The 14,204-nt window shown below is 56.6% G+C and overlaps 1 protein-coding gene across 1 annotated transcript in view; it reads right to left on the bottom strand.

Annotated features, from left to right (window-relative positions):
- Window positions 1–14,204, bottom strand: part of MEGF6 (multiple EGF like domains 6) — a gene marked incomplete at its 5' end in the record, with an annotated part of 66,682 nt that overhangs the window by 7,563 nt on the left and 44,915 nt on the right. Inside the window, 16 exons of the mRNA XM_084274735.1 lie at window positions 31–162; window positions 562–690; window positions 1,095–1,226; window positions 2,166–2,291; window positions 3,916–4,050; window positions 4,277–4,411; window positions 4,562–4,690; window positions 6,406–6,534; window positions 6,675–6,806; window positions 7,068–7,235; window positions 7,864–7,986; window positions 8,419–8,541; window positions 9,861–9,998; window positions 11,722–11,844; window positions 12,225–12,347; window positions 13,158–13,283. Of these exons, the coding sequence (XP_084130861.1) occupies window positions 31–162; window positions 562–690; window positions 1,095–1,226; window positions 2,166–2,291; window positions 3,916–4,050; window positions 4,277–4,411; window positions 4,562–4,690; window positions 6,406–6,534; window positions 6,675–6,806; window positions 7,068–7,235; window positions 7,864–7,986; window positions 8,419–8,541; window positions 9,861–9,998; window positions 11,722–11,844; window positions 12,225–12,347; window positions 13,158–13,283 (2,103 nt within the window). The remainder of the gene's footprint in view (window positions 1–30; window positions 163–561; window positions 691–1,094; window positions 1,227–2,165; window positions 2,292–3,915; window positions 4,051–4,276; window positions 4,412–4,561; window positions 4,691–6,405; window positions 6,535–6,674; window positions 6,807–7,067; window positions 7,236–7,863; window positions 7,987–8,418; window positions 8,542–9,860; window positions 9,999–11,721; window positions 11,845–12,224; window positions 12,348–13,157; window positions 13,284–14,204) is intronic.

The following is a 14,204-nucleotide window of genomic DNA, read 5'->3' as shown; positions in this document are numbered from 1 at the left end:
GCAGGGCAGGGCAGGGTGGGCAGCACTCACTCTCTTCGCAGCGGCCGCCCGTGTAGCCGGCTTCGCAGATGCACCGTCCCGTCTCGGCGTTGCAGCTCCCATCGCCGTTGCTGCAGTTGCAGGTGTGAGCACAGTCGGGGCCCCAGCGCCCAGCGTCACAGGCTGAAACACAGCAGGGGACTGGGCCTTAACGGTGTGGGGTTCCACCTGCTCGGCTCCTCGGCGAGCAGGGGCACGGGCACAGCACTGCCTTCTCCTCGGGCATCACTCCGTGGGGCGGAGGGACAGACAGGGCTGTAGGTCCTCAGAAAGCCCAGTGGGACGGCAAGAGCGGGTGCTGCGTTTAGCACAGAGCAGGTGTGAACCCGCTCCCCAAGCAAGCTCACTACAGACAGACAAGCAGCACCTGGTGGGACAGCGTGGGGACACCTAAAGGGCGTCAGAGGGAGAGTTTTCGGGCAGAGGCACAGCGCGGAGGCGACAAGGAAGCAAAGAGCAGCAGAGCTTTGCACAGCCCAGCGTCTTGCAGGCGCGATGGAGAGTACGCAGCGGGTACGGTACCTCTCTGGCAGTTGTAGCCCGTCCAGCCGGGCGCGCAGCTGCACGTCCCTGTCACGGGATGGCAATGCCCGTCGTTCCCACAGCTGCAGCTCAGCTGGCAGTCTGGGCCAAACCAGCCAGGTGGACACGCTGCCAATGCAGACACAGACAGGCTGCAGACGGCTGCTGTAGCGCCGCAGCCAGGGCTCGGGCTGGCAGGTACTGCAGTGTGTGGCTGCAGAGCACCCAGGCTCCTCGCCCGAGCGTGGGTGCTCAGCTCCGGGATGAACGGGGTGAGGAGCTTAGGGTTTCACCTCCCCCTCTTCTGATGCCAAAGTTAGCACTGTGAAGAGAGGACTGGAGGGATTCAAGGGGAGATCCCAGCCTGTGGCCAAGGCATGAGGCAGTGGTGGCCAAGCTCGGCTCTGATGGGCGCAGTGGTGCCTGCTCCATGGCTGGATGCTCTGCTCAGAGAGCAGGTCCCCCTGGTCAGCCCAGATAACCCTCACCCCAGCCAGCCAGACATGCGGGACCCTGTGGCACACAGCACTCACCATCCTGGCAGCGGCGGCCGGTGTAGCCGGGGGGGCACAGGCAGGTTCCCGTGGCGGGGTCGCAGCTGGCATTGTTGGCACACTCGGGACAGATCTCCTGGCAGCCCAGACCCCAGCGACCCTCAGGGCAAGCTGGAGAGAGGGCAGAGGGACAGGACACACAAGTGTCGGGATCACAGCCCGGCCATAAGAGGGGAATGTCCCTTTCCTGGCACATGGCAGTGGGTCCCCTTTCCCGCTTATGTCCGTGCTCCATGCACAGCACAGGCTGCTGCTTGGCAATACACAACTGCTAACAAGGACAACATCTCTTTGTTTGGTTTATAAACAGCGTGTGAGCCCTGGGGAAATGCTATTCTGATCTCACTCCAGTCCCTTCAGGTCACTTTGGATCTGCACCCACTCAGGGGAACTACGAGGGCTCTGTGTGGGAAACGATGCTGCTGGCCAAGGGTGTCTGCAGCTGCTGTCACCCTCTCAGACAGCACATTAGCATCGCCCAGACCTGCTTTCAGCTGCAAAAGGCTAAGAACTGATAAAACCGGGGCAGGAATCCTTCTCTAAGTGCTCCTAAGCCGCTCCGGGGCCTGGAAAAAAGTCAGTTCAAAGTGTTCAGTGAGCGCTGTGCGTGTGTGGTTTTATTGCTCAAGCTATTAGGAACAGGACAGCTACATGTGGCTAACACCTTCCAGCTGCTGTACTACTGCACAGCCCCGGGAGGGCTCTCAGCTTAGGATTCCCGAGTTTTCCAGCAGTTAAAGGGTACTATGGTGAAGGCAATTACAACTACGTGTCGGCAATGACAGACTGCTTCCCTATGCTGAGGGCTGCAAGGACTGAAAATATCCTCATCGGTTCACTGTTTCTGCTGTTGACTTCCCTTCAGCCTCGATGATGGAGCCAAGCTAGAGATGGCTGATGTTTAAGCCTTACCATCAAAAGCTGCCTTGTCCTGAGTTTCCATGAAGATGGCCCTAATTGCACGAGATGCTTTTAAAACTCATTTCAGGAAAAGAAAAACAACAGCTCCATGCCCCACTCACACCCTCGTGGCATCTGCTGCCTGCTCACCTTGGCCGCAGTCGTGTCCGGTCCATCCTGGCAGGCAGAGGCACTGCCCCGTGCTCCGGTCGCAGGGCGCTCCGCTGCAGGAGCAGGACTGCTGGCAGCCCGCCCCGAACTTCCCCTCCGGACACTCTGCAGAGACAATAAGGGTGAGGAGGCTGCCCGCTCCTAGGGTGCCTGTCCCAGGAGCAGACAGCCCATTAGAGCCCACAGAGCACGGGAGAGCCTTGGGCTCCGTGGGGAAAAGCACAGCTGGAAAGGTTCCTGTGCTCCGTGTCTGGATGTAGCTTCTCCCTTATCCACTGGCCCCCTCCAACCTCTGCCATTCCACACCACTCATCCCTCAGGGAATCTCTTCTCTGCTGGTGCTCACCCTTTGGCCAAGCCCTTCTGCTCACACGCCCCAGGGCTGAGGCCAAACCGGTCTCTGATCTGCGGGCACCGGCTCCCTGGCCACCTCTCCCCGCAGAGCCGTGCCCATGCTGCAGCACCAGCTCAGACAAGGGCTTTCGCTCTGCCCCAAGCCATGCATGCTCGTGGTGGGGCAGTGGGCTGTGCCACTCTGCTGTCTCCATGGTGGGGTGCAGACCTCCAGGTTTACAGCCCCCAAACCCGCACCATCCCTCGGCTTGTATGAGATGCTGAGAGGGCTTTTTGCTGCCTGGCTGGATGGCTCCAGGTTCCATAAGGCAGGCTTTTAAGCAGCAGCAAGATCTGCAGCAGGTACACTGCTGTAAAGCGATAAAGAAGGTGCATCCTTATCCTCAGGAGTAAGTTCTTCCCCTTCCCCTTGCCAGGGTGATAGTGCCAAAGCCCAAAAGCTCAGTTTGCTCATGGTACCTCATGACACCAGTTACCAGCCAGCTCATTATGTGCAGATGGGGAGTCCCAGACCCAAAGATCCCCAAACCCCTCTTTGAGTCTCCCAGAAGAGCTCCATGCCCACAGACTTGCTGTTCACTGAAGCCAACGTTTGGTGAGGTGTTGGCAGAAGCAAACACACCAGCACTCACAAATCACAGAGGAAAAGCAACCCAGCACAGGGTTTCGAGCGGCACAGTGGAGTTTTTGTTATTCCTCCTCTTTGCTAATTGATGGCAGATGTTTGTCTTCACCCTTTAATAATTCCCAGATCCGAACAACAGCCAAGAGCCTACTATTTCTACACAAATATTTGTGTTATTTCCTGTGACTCCCCCCTACAGCCTTCAGCTCCTTTCTGATTCTTTTTAAAAACACCCCGACCGACAGCCCCAGCCCGCCAAGGCGCCGTGGGGCTCTGCAGGCAGCAGCGTCCTCCTGCCACATCAGGGGGCTCCAGGATCCCTGAGAGGGGGCACAAGCTGCTTGTGCCTCTCCTCCAGACAGCAATTGGCTCCCTTAGTGTTTTCTGTGACCCACAGAGCAGCTCTGTGCTACCAGTTGTAGCGTGATGCTCTGACCCACAGAGCAGCTCTGTGCTACCAGTTGTAGCGTGATGCTCTGACCCACAGACCGGCAAGCAGAGGTGCCCAAGCAGCAGGATGAGACCTCGCTCCTTCCTGAATAAGATGAGAAATCCCACCTCCCTGCTTTAGGGAGACAGCAGGGTTTTACAAAGACCTGCACACAGCAACTCTTGCATCCTCTGAAGCCACTGCAGCTTCTCAGTGGCTCAGCTGCCATAAGCCAGGGCTCTGAGGGCACAGGAGGAATTCTGGAAGTCCTTTCCCACCCTTTGGCAAAGACAAAGCTCATGGGAAGGCCCCATCCTTACCTTGGTCGCAGTTCTCCCCGTGGAAGCCTCGGGGACACTCCTTCCAGCACTCTCCGGTGACATGGTCACAAGATGCTTCTGGAGAGCAGCTACACTTCTTCCTGCAGCCATCCCCATAATAGCCAGGGTCGCAGGCTGTTAGTGGTGGTCATTAAAAAGAAGGAACATCTGGCATTGCTCCACTGACCCTGGAAGCACAGGCAGCCCCAGCCCCCTCCCCAGCCGGTTGTGGGGCACAGCTGGCTGGATGAGGTCCAGCATCTACATCCACACTCCCACAACTCCTGATCTACAGGAGGTGGGACAGCCTTGGGAGCAGGGAAAGGGAGCCAAGCTTAGTGCCTACGTCTTGGCAACTCACTGTTCTCGCAGCGCTTGCCACGGTAGCCGGGTTTGCAGCGGCAGGAGCCGTCCCTCTTGTCGCAGTCCTGCGTGTTCTGCTGCACACAGCGGCACTCCTCAGAGCAACCGGGGCCAAACGCCCACTTCGGGCAAGCTGGGTGCAGGGGGAAAGAGCTGCTGAGGGACCAGGGTGGGGCACATGACATGGGGCAAGGGGTGGAAACTTGGCCACCCAGCGCTGGACCTTCCCAGGGGAAGGGCTGTGCTGGGGAATGGCATGTACAGGGTGACAGGACAGGCGTACCCAAATGGCAGTACCGGCCGTACAGGCCGGGATCACACAGGCAGGCGCCGTAAATCCGATGGCAACGACCCCGGTTGGCACAGTTGCACTTCTTCCTGCATTGTTTCCCAAAAAATCCCTTAGGACATCCTGGTAGGAGAGAGAGAGAGAGAAGTTTTCTGGGCAGAAGAGGCCATATCAGCCTCACTGATGTCCAGCAGAGCACAGGAGAAGTGTACTGAGATTAACGCTGCATCGCACAGAAAGGAACCTCAGCAGAGGATGGGGGATGCAGGGGGCGTTGAGAAGGGGGCTGGCTTCTTCCCTGACCTGGGATGTGCTTGTGAGGTAATCAGAGCAACCACATTCCCTGCTCCAAATCGGATTGCATCCCATTGCCACCAGGCACTGCCCTGCTGCCCCTCGCCAGCCGCACAAGGTGCTGCGAGGGGGTCCCTCTGCTCTCACCCCCCTTGAAACGGTGATGCCACTCAGCTAGAGATGACCCCCCTGGGCACTGGGCAGCTGGGCTTTTCACACATGGGAAAGGAATCCACAAGGCCCCTCCAGCTGATAAACAGCAGTGGAATTTGCACTATTAAGGGAAGAAAATAATTGTTCTTTCTCTGTGGTGCTGAAGATCTTACATTAGAAGCACATGGCAGCCAGGCTGAATCACAGCATTGCACACTTGGAAAAGACCTTTAAGATCATTGAGTCCGACCGTTCCTGTCCTATGCTAACCCAGATCCTGAAGTACCTGATCTACCCTCTTTTTACACACAGGACACCCTGGGGCAGCGCACCCCTCCTCCCTGCCATCAGGAGAGCAGACAGCTTAAGCAGGGGAAATGCCACCCTGGGACAACAGGTCAGCTCTTCATTGTTTATTTTCATCTCACCTTCCTGGTTTTCTCTCTGTCCCCCTCCATCACCCCCCTCCTACAGAAAGAAGAGGTTGGGGTATCTCTTGCATTCATTTGCATTCCGCTTCGCTCTCCTCCTTCCATAATAGTTCCCAGATGCTCCAACCATCAGTCTGAAGTCAGTTCATCTGAACCTCTCTGTCTCACTCCTCCTGTGCTTTTAGATTACATCCCCTGGATTTTAACTCTTTGGGAGAACAAACACCTACCAGCAGTGAGTGACACCTCCTTTTGCAGTGGTTTGGGTCCTGCTGTCACACCTTTTCAGAGCTTTAGATTTCCTTTGGAGAAAAACGCCTCCACAGATCTGCAGATTTACCCCTGAACATACACTTCTGACACTCCTGTGCCCAGCCCAGTGAAACACCCGTGGCCAGAGCTCTGCTTTGTGGGTGAAGAATCCCTTTTGCCACCTCTTGTTAAAATGACATTTTTCCACCCCAGATTAGGTGATGCCCTGAGTCAGACAGAGCAGGGATGTGTCAGAGCTGCTCACTGTGGGATGGTTTGATAAAGGAGCTGAATGGGGGTGTCAGGGACCAGCTACAAGGGAGCAGCACAAGGTGCTGTGTGGAAAACGCTTCAGAGGAGCACACTGGGACATCAAAGCATGGCAGCAGAGGTGGCTGTAATTAACAGCCCTTCATCAAATCTCTGCTAGCACGTAAAGCAAAACAGGGAGGAGCTGCCTGTGCTGGAGAGCATCCTCACAACTCAGCATTGCCACTTCCTCATAGGAAAGTGTTTTAGGGAGAAAAGGAAGCTGCAAAGGATGCCCCAGGCTCTGTGCTTGGTTCCAGAGCCATGCTGAGGTGCCTTTTTGCTGTGAGGTGAGACATCCTGCATGCCCAGGACCCCGCACCTCACCGGGGCTGCAGTAGAAGGAAGGGGATGACCCTCACCATGCACGAAGCAGGCGATGGAGAGCCACACGCTTACCGTCTTGGCAGAGCTCGCCGGCCACGCCGGGCGGGCAGCGGCAGGTGCCCGTGGTGGGATCGCAGGTGCCGCCGTTCTGGCAGCGACAGGCCAGGCTGCAGTTCCTGCCGAAGGTGCCGGCCGGGCAGGCTGCAGTGAGAGAGGGAGGTATAAAGAGAGAGAGGGAGGTATAAAGAGAGAGAGAGGTGATGTCACATCCCGGACCACAGCCGCTGCCTCCCTGCATCCCAGAGCAGCATCCTCCCCGTGCTGCCCTCCCCATCCCTCACTCTGGTTGCAGAGGATGCCAGTCCAGCCCGCAGGGCAGTCGCAGCCGCTCTCCTCTGCGTTGCAGGTGGCTCCATTCCGGCAGTCCTCGCAGGACAGGCTGCAGTCAGGGCCAAACGTGCGCTCCAGGCAGACTGCAATGAGAGGTGCCACAGGTGAAAACCTTCCCAGGGGCTGCTGCAGCATCCCAGAGAGTTTGGGCAGAGAAACACCCACCCCATCCCTGTGTAGAGGCTGCAGCACAGGTGCTGTAACGCAGGCTCTGTGTACACAGGGAAGGCACTTGGTGAGTCTTGTGGATGCGCTCACCCAGCACACAGAATCCCAGCCCACACAGTTCATTCTCCTGACTCCCACACAAATCACCCCTTCTACCCCCGCTGCCAAAGGCCCACCGAATTTTTCCGAAAGCGTGTGCTCTCCCCTTGCTTCCATCTCTTCCTCCTCTTCCTCATAATCGTCGTTGAAGAGCTGAGTAAATTCATCCCGCAGGATTGCCACGTGGGGGATCGGGCGGATAACGGGATGCCGGCCGTCCAGAGCTTCCACAGGGTCTGCTATAGCTAGGGAAGTGTCACAGGGCAGGCAAGGGTTCAGAGCCAGGCAGTGGGAGCAGGCATTGGAACCCAGGGAAGGCTGTGGAGCACACAAAGCCGGGGCCAGTGCAGGCTGGGGGCATTTTGCCAGAGTAGGGAGGCACCAAGTGCTGCTCTCTGGGGTCCAGACCTCAGGAAGCCTGTCCAGGGACCTAGGCGATGCTGCTGGGGGTCACTGGATGAAGAGTGGGGTGCTGGGTGACCCTACTAAGCCAGGTAAGGGTGCCTTTGGTGGTGGGATAAAGGCACTGGCACTTCAAATAGGTAAATCCATTGTTTCTTGTAAGGAAAAACTGTAGGGTTCTGGTTCTTCAGTGAACACAGAGCCTCCATGGCCAACTATCAGGGGCATGGCTGTGCCAAAGGGCCCTCCACTGCTTTGGCAAGTGCTGAGCAAGAAAGCTTGCCTTGGGGTGAGTCACCACTGCCAACAGCAGCTGGTGCTGGGAAAGAGCTGGAAAAGGTGCTGTGCAGGGCTAGGGAGCTCCAGCCCACCCTGGTCCTGGCTCAGCTGGGTTCTCTGCTGGGGGGCTATACTGGGGGGAGCAGCGAGGGGCAGGGAGCTGGCTGCACAGTGTGCAGATGCTGCACTTACAGCTGCAGCTCCGTCGGTCATCATCCAGCTTGTATCCAATCTCACAGCCACACTGGAAGGACCCTGGCTGGTTCTGGCACACGTGCTCACAGCCGCCGTTATGCGAGGAGCACTCGTCCACATCTGGAAAACCAAAAGAACCTCTGGGGGAAACTGGAAGCAATGCCTGGCTGTCCACAGCTGCTTGTTCTCTCTATTAAAGGCTGGCCTTAGTCACTGTCTCAGCTGTGTTCTATCCAGACACTGTTATTTGGGTGAAAACGATGGGCAGTGCTGCCTCTGGGGCTGCACAGTCTCCGTGAGTTAATGGAGTGGGACCCTGACCCATTCCCTTTGGGATGCCCTGGCTGGAAGTTCCCAAGCCCTGCTGCTACCCCACCACACTGGAGAAGTGTCTGGGTCAGAGCAGCTGAGCCACTGTCACGGGGGGGGCTGACAAAGCCCAGAAGACCAGCGTTATAGCAGCCAATTCTATGCACTTCTCACGGCTGTGAGGCCAGGGACCACAGCGGTGCCAGGTCGCCTGTGGGAGCCCAGCTAGATGTTCCTGCTTACCATCACACCCGCAGCCGTCTGTGCTGAGCCTGTATCCGGCGTAGCAGGCACACTCGTAGCCCCCAGGATAGTTGTAACAGTCTTGCTGACAACAGTGAGAACCGTTGTCACACTCGTTGACATCTAAAGGAAACCCGGAGGGCGCTGGGTGTTAGGACACACTGAGCCTTGCATGGGGACAGATGGCACTTGTGAGCCGCTCGTGACTGGCTCTGGTGAGCGTTCACCCATCTGCCTGCCACACGCCAGCCAGTATCCCTGCCTCCCGACGGAGCCTGATGCTGACAGAGCCTCTTCTGCTGTGCGCCCAGCCACGGGAGGGATCCCGAACCCCAGGGACCCTTCCTAACCAAGGTAACTGCAATTTTCAGTCTGAGTTTGTTCTTTAAGGTTCTGTGTGCCTTACAAATGGGCAGTTCCAACCGTAACACCCACTTCTGTTCTCTGGTCTAGCCTGCCTCAAACACTGACACCGAGCTCAGGATGAGGTTCCTTCAAACTGCCCCGGTGAAGTCTGAGGGATGGACCAAGAGAGCCTGGGGAAAGCAAAGCTCCCTGGGCTTTAAATGCCATGTGCCCCTGGTATTTATGGGACTCATTTATCCATTCTGCCATGGAATTACTGCAGTGCCCATGTAGTGGTGGGGTTTGTGGAGCATCCCTGTACCCTCAGAGGAGCTGGGAACACGGAAGCTTGAACTAATCTTTGCTGGCAACCTTCTGAGAGCTGTGTTCAAGGGTAAATGCCTCACTGCACAGAGATGCAGATCCCCCAGCTGACCTGCTGGAAGGGCACTGGGATTTCTTACAGCTTTGGACTGTGCAAATCTAAGTCCCCTTTCCTGGCATGAGCACGGGACTAACTACAGACCCACATGGGTGCAGGAAGGGTCTGGCGACCATGGGTTTCTGTCTGGGTTATTTGCTCAGTAAAAAGGAAGTGTATGCCTCAACTTTACAGCATTTACAGGGCTCCAGGAACGTTTCATCCATATCTCTCCATTAACAGGTACTTTATGGAACCAGAGGGGGCTGAACTCCCCTTGGCTTGCAGGCAAGTGACCCAGGCACGTCACTCATCTGCCCAAACTGCTGCTGCTTCCTTTGAGGGAACAGGTGAGATGGAACCCCCCGAGCATCATGCCTTCTGGATGCAGGCTGGCAGGTACCTGAGCTGCAAGTCTTTGTATCCACCAATGCCTCCTTGGTTTCAGCAGGGAAAAGCTAACAAGCCCTGTGACAACATTCCCTGCCCAAGGGAGCTCCTGAGCAGAGCTTCCAGGCAGCACATTTCTCATCGCCTGTCACCCATATTTCTAGCCTTGTTTGCCTACTTGCAGTGCATGCATGTGGTGGCTGATGTACAGCGACCCTGGCATTGCTTGGGGTGTGTCTGCAGACCCCAGAAACCCACCTGGGAGCGTTCTCTTCCCCTGCCTTACCTGTGCACGTCTTCTGGTCCTCCTCAAGCCGGTAGCCAAAGTTACAGGTACAGGCTGGGCCAGCGCTGGTGTGGTGGCACACGTGGGAGCAGCCCCCGTTGTTGGTTTCACAGCTGTTCACGACCTCCATTTCTATCCCTGGGGAGGGCAGGGGGGTTAGGCAGAGCCTGGCAGTGTGGGCAGCACATCCCTGGCAGCAGCTGGCCTGTGCCTGCCCGCGGTGCCACACTCAGGCAGGTACCCACAGAGGCACTTCCCAGTCGAGGGGCAAGGAAGGACAAGCATAGTTCTGCACAGAGGCTGCTGCTGGGCTGGGAAGCAATGGATAAAAATAAACCCCTGGATCCTAGGCAACGCCCCACGGAGCCTCTTTGGGACAGCCTTGAGGAGCAGGCTCTGGACAGCCTCAGAGATGAAGAGACCGCAGACAAAGCCGCTCCCATTCCTGACAAGCTGCAGGATGTGCCGCAGCCAAAAGCTGGCTCAGGCTTTGCAGGCACAGAGCTGCTGTGATGCCAGCCAGAAATGGGAGCAGCAGCATAGAGCTAAGGCCAGAAACACCCCGATGCCTACAGCTAGAAACGTTCCTTCCTGACGTGTCAGAAACGGCAGGCTCAGACATCAATAGCAGCAGTGCATCCTCATAGCTTGGCAAACTTTATGTAAACTGCAGTCTAGTTGATTGAGCTTCCTTAAACTAAAGGAACTTGTACCGTGGAGCTTTGCCTCAATCCTGAACCTCAGGGAAACAATTTCTGCCTCCAAGAACATTTTTAGACCAAAGGAGGGTGAAAGAAGGGGAGCCTGATGCTTCCCAATGGATCAGTGTGGGTCCTGTGCCATGGACCAAGACCATCTTCCAGCTTTCACAGTGAGAATACAGCCCTTCTGCTTTTCCTTTTCTTATTAGTGCAAGAGCAACCAGGGCTTTGCACAACAGAAACGTGCTAGAAGGGGCAGGGAAAACACTTTTCATGCACAAAGGCTACTTAATTCTAGAGCTGGCAGCAAGGTAGAGGTACTGCTGGAGGAGCCGTGGCTTCCCAATCCCTGTCCTTGCTGGCTATCGAGCATCTTCTCCTCAGCAGCTGAAGGTAAACGTGTGGCCATGCAGGAAGCTGAGTTTGGGGATGCTTTTTTACAGAGTGCCCGGGGCAAGATAAACCACATCCCTCGGAAGAAATGTCTCTTCAACAGCATCTCACCAGCCTGGCTCCTCACACTGCCCTCCTGCTGCCTTTCAAGTGCCATTTACAGTCTGCCAAGCCTTACCCACAGACCCCTGGCACGCTCCTGGGGAGACCTGCAGCAGCCGCACAGGCAGAGCATCACTGCTCCCAGTAACACCAGCTGCCAGCACTGGGACTGCCCCAGATGCTTCACCTGCATGGGCTGTAGTGCTAAATGCTGACAGCTCCACTCTGGGCTGTTCCTCCTGCTGTGGGTCAGCCGATGCTGGGACAATCTGGGTCCCTCCTGCACAGCATTTCTCTCTCTTCTCGACGCACGCAGACGCAGTTGCTTCACCAGCTCACTCCCTCCCTCAGCTACACATCTGCAGCTGACTGAACTCATCCAGCAAAGTCCCCAAGAGCCCAACTTGGCCTAATTCACAGCCAGACGGCTCCAAACACATTGCCTAAACCAGCAGAAGTAGCTTCATGGTAACTGTAAAGATCAGACAAAGATTTTATCCCAGTGGGAGAGTGAACAGCCCAAACCTGCTTGTGAAATCCTTAAAGGAACATCACCATTGCCTGGATTGCCTCCTCCAGCCCTCTGCTAACCTGCAGAACCAATCCTGCCCCCCAGCCCTGCCTGTCGTGCTGGCCTGGGCACGAGGCCCACACGCGGTACTCACGGTAGCACTGCCTGCCATCGGCCCCCAGCTCATAGCCCGGTTTACAGGTACACTTGAAGGAGCCACGGGTGTTGAGACACTGGTGTGCACACAGGGCTGTGCCAGTCAGGCATTCATCCACATCTGCAAGACACGAGGGCTCAGTGAGAAGACAGGTCAGGTTGTGCCCAGCTGTCACCGTCTGCAAGTTCATCACAGCTTCTCACACCCTGCATCCTTCACTGGGCTCCAGGCTAGCAGAGAAATGGAGTTAAGGGTTCTGAGTTACTGCGAGGCTTCCTGGGAAGCTGGAACACATCAAACCCGAGTGTTTTTCCAGGCAAGTTGAACAGGGCTCCTGGACAGATGTCAGCTGCTCAAGGAAGCAGCTGGAAGGCTCGGGCATCGCTCGGGCATTGCTCTGCTGGATTCACCAATGCTGGTGGTTACTCAGCTGGAGCACCTCTGCTCCCCATGAAATGCAGCCAGTTTTGTCCCAGTGAGCTGTGCTGTGGGGATCTTACCTTCACAGGCCTTATTGTCAGGCGCCAGCCGGTAGCCGGGGTGGCACTCGCAGCGGGCTGATCCGCGGTGGCTGTGGCACCGGTGCATGCAGCCCCCGTTCCTGTCGGCGCAGGGGTTCCTCACTGTGGTCAAAGCAGAAGAGGCTTCTCTCACACCAACCCCAGCTCTTACCATCACGCCAGGAAAGCAGCAGCACCCAGAGAAAAGCCCACAGCTGCCAAAGGCCACTCGGCACCAGACAGAAAATCCCCGCTACCATTTACAGCTCCATCCAGGCAAGAGGATTTACCCAGCACAAGATCCCACACAAGGCAGGAGCTAATCTGAGTGAAAGCTTTCCAGCAGAAGCTTGGCACGGGCACAGCCCTCTACAGCGATGACAGAGCAAGTACGAGGCAGATTTATTCCAAGCGCTCCTAGCAAGAGGTTTGCTGGTCTCTGACCTGCTCCAGGACCTGGACAGATGCTACAAAACCCTTCAAAAACCTGCTGTGTTTTTAATATCCCAGTTCCCTTTCCCTTGGCAACTTCTGTTCCTCCTGTGCCAGCTGCTACAAATGGGAAGATTAAACTTCTCCTGCTCTATATCCCACTCCAGCCTCTCTCCCTCCTGGAGCCAGAACGCTGTCTGCAGGCACAGGGAGAGGACCCATCCTGCTGTGACACACAGAAGCATGCACCCTTGCACAATTTCATCCTTGCTGACTATGCTCCTTCAACCCCACCTTGCCTTTCAGGATAAGCCCCAGAATAAGCCCCCAACAATCTGCAGGGCTCACGCTGGTGATGAGGAATCCCCCACTCCTTGACCCTATTTGACACTGGAGACTACAAGTGCATGCTCCCCATCCTGTCCCCAACCCCTGGCTCCCCATGAACACAAGGCCAAAGCGAAGCTCTGCCCCCCCAAGCTCCCCATCCCAGGGACTCACGGACACAGCGTTTCCCATCCTCCCGGAGCTGGTAGTTGCGCCGGCACTGGCAGCGGTGCTGTGTCAGGGTCACCTGCACACAGTCGTGCTCACAGCCACCGTTGTTCAGGGCACACGAGTTCACAGCTATGAGGCAAAGGGACAGAGAGTGACAGTGACTGGGTGAGCCTCTTGCATGGGACTGGGGCAAATGGCACAGGGGAGCGCTGCTACTGAGGATTTAAAACCAGGGCACAGTCCAATGGTGTTGGAGAGAGAAGTTTGCAGCAGGTTTTTGAAGTGTGCTCAGTGTGAGCTGTGAAACTGCTCCATGCACAGCCCACTGTGCTGCTGGAGCGGGACCCTCAGCAGCTCCTCATCTTGAGGGGTGTGTGGGGCCTTTTCTTTAAAGGTGAGGTCGCCTCAAACATGTCAGGTAGCAGCTTAAAACCACTCTCTCCTGCAATAAGAGCCTCCAGCAGCTCTTCAGACTGTGATGCGGGGCCTGGGCTAGGTCCTCCAGATCATGCTGTGAGGAGAGGGGACAGCCAGCACCCTTCCCAACCAGCATCCATCCCCTCTGAAGAGTGCCCGTGTCTGCAGGCAGGCTTCCCGTGCTGCCTTTGGGCTGAAAGTCTCATAACTTAGTTCAAAGCCAGTCCCTATGAGTGCAACACCACAGCGAGCCCCGCTTAACTCCTGCTCAGAACGCTGCGCTCGTGTGCAGCCAGGTTTCCTTGTAACAGAATGATACAGAAACCCAAGCTTCTGGCTCTGTGCACACAAAGGAGAGCAATCACAGGAGGTGCCATCAGGGAGCATCTCAGGTAAAAGCACTTTGAGATGCACCCCACACGCCCACGCTTCCATTGAGGGCAGGGAGGAGACAGCCCCTGGTTTAGAGCTCTGACAAGGAGATGCTGTAACAGTCAGAGCACACGGGGATGCGCTGGCAGGAGCAGCGACTTCATCAGCCACACCGACAGGGCTGGGAATTGAGATTCCTGCCTGGTGTTCCTGGCCAGGCTGCAGCCTCTCTGTGTGGCCTTGCGCAAGGCGCTGTCCTGC

Source organism: Gallinula chloropus (assembly GCF_964237585.1).
Source record: "Gallinula chloropus genome assembly, chromosome: 23".
NCBI classification, from domain to species: Eukaryota; Metazoa; Chordata; class Aves; order Gruiformes; family Rallidae; genus Gallinula; species Gallinula chloropus.
This window is presented reverse-complemented; position numbering and strand designations above follow the sequence as displayed.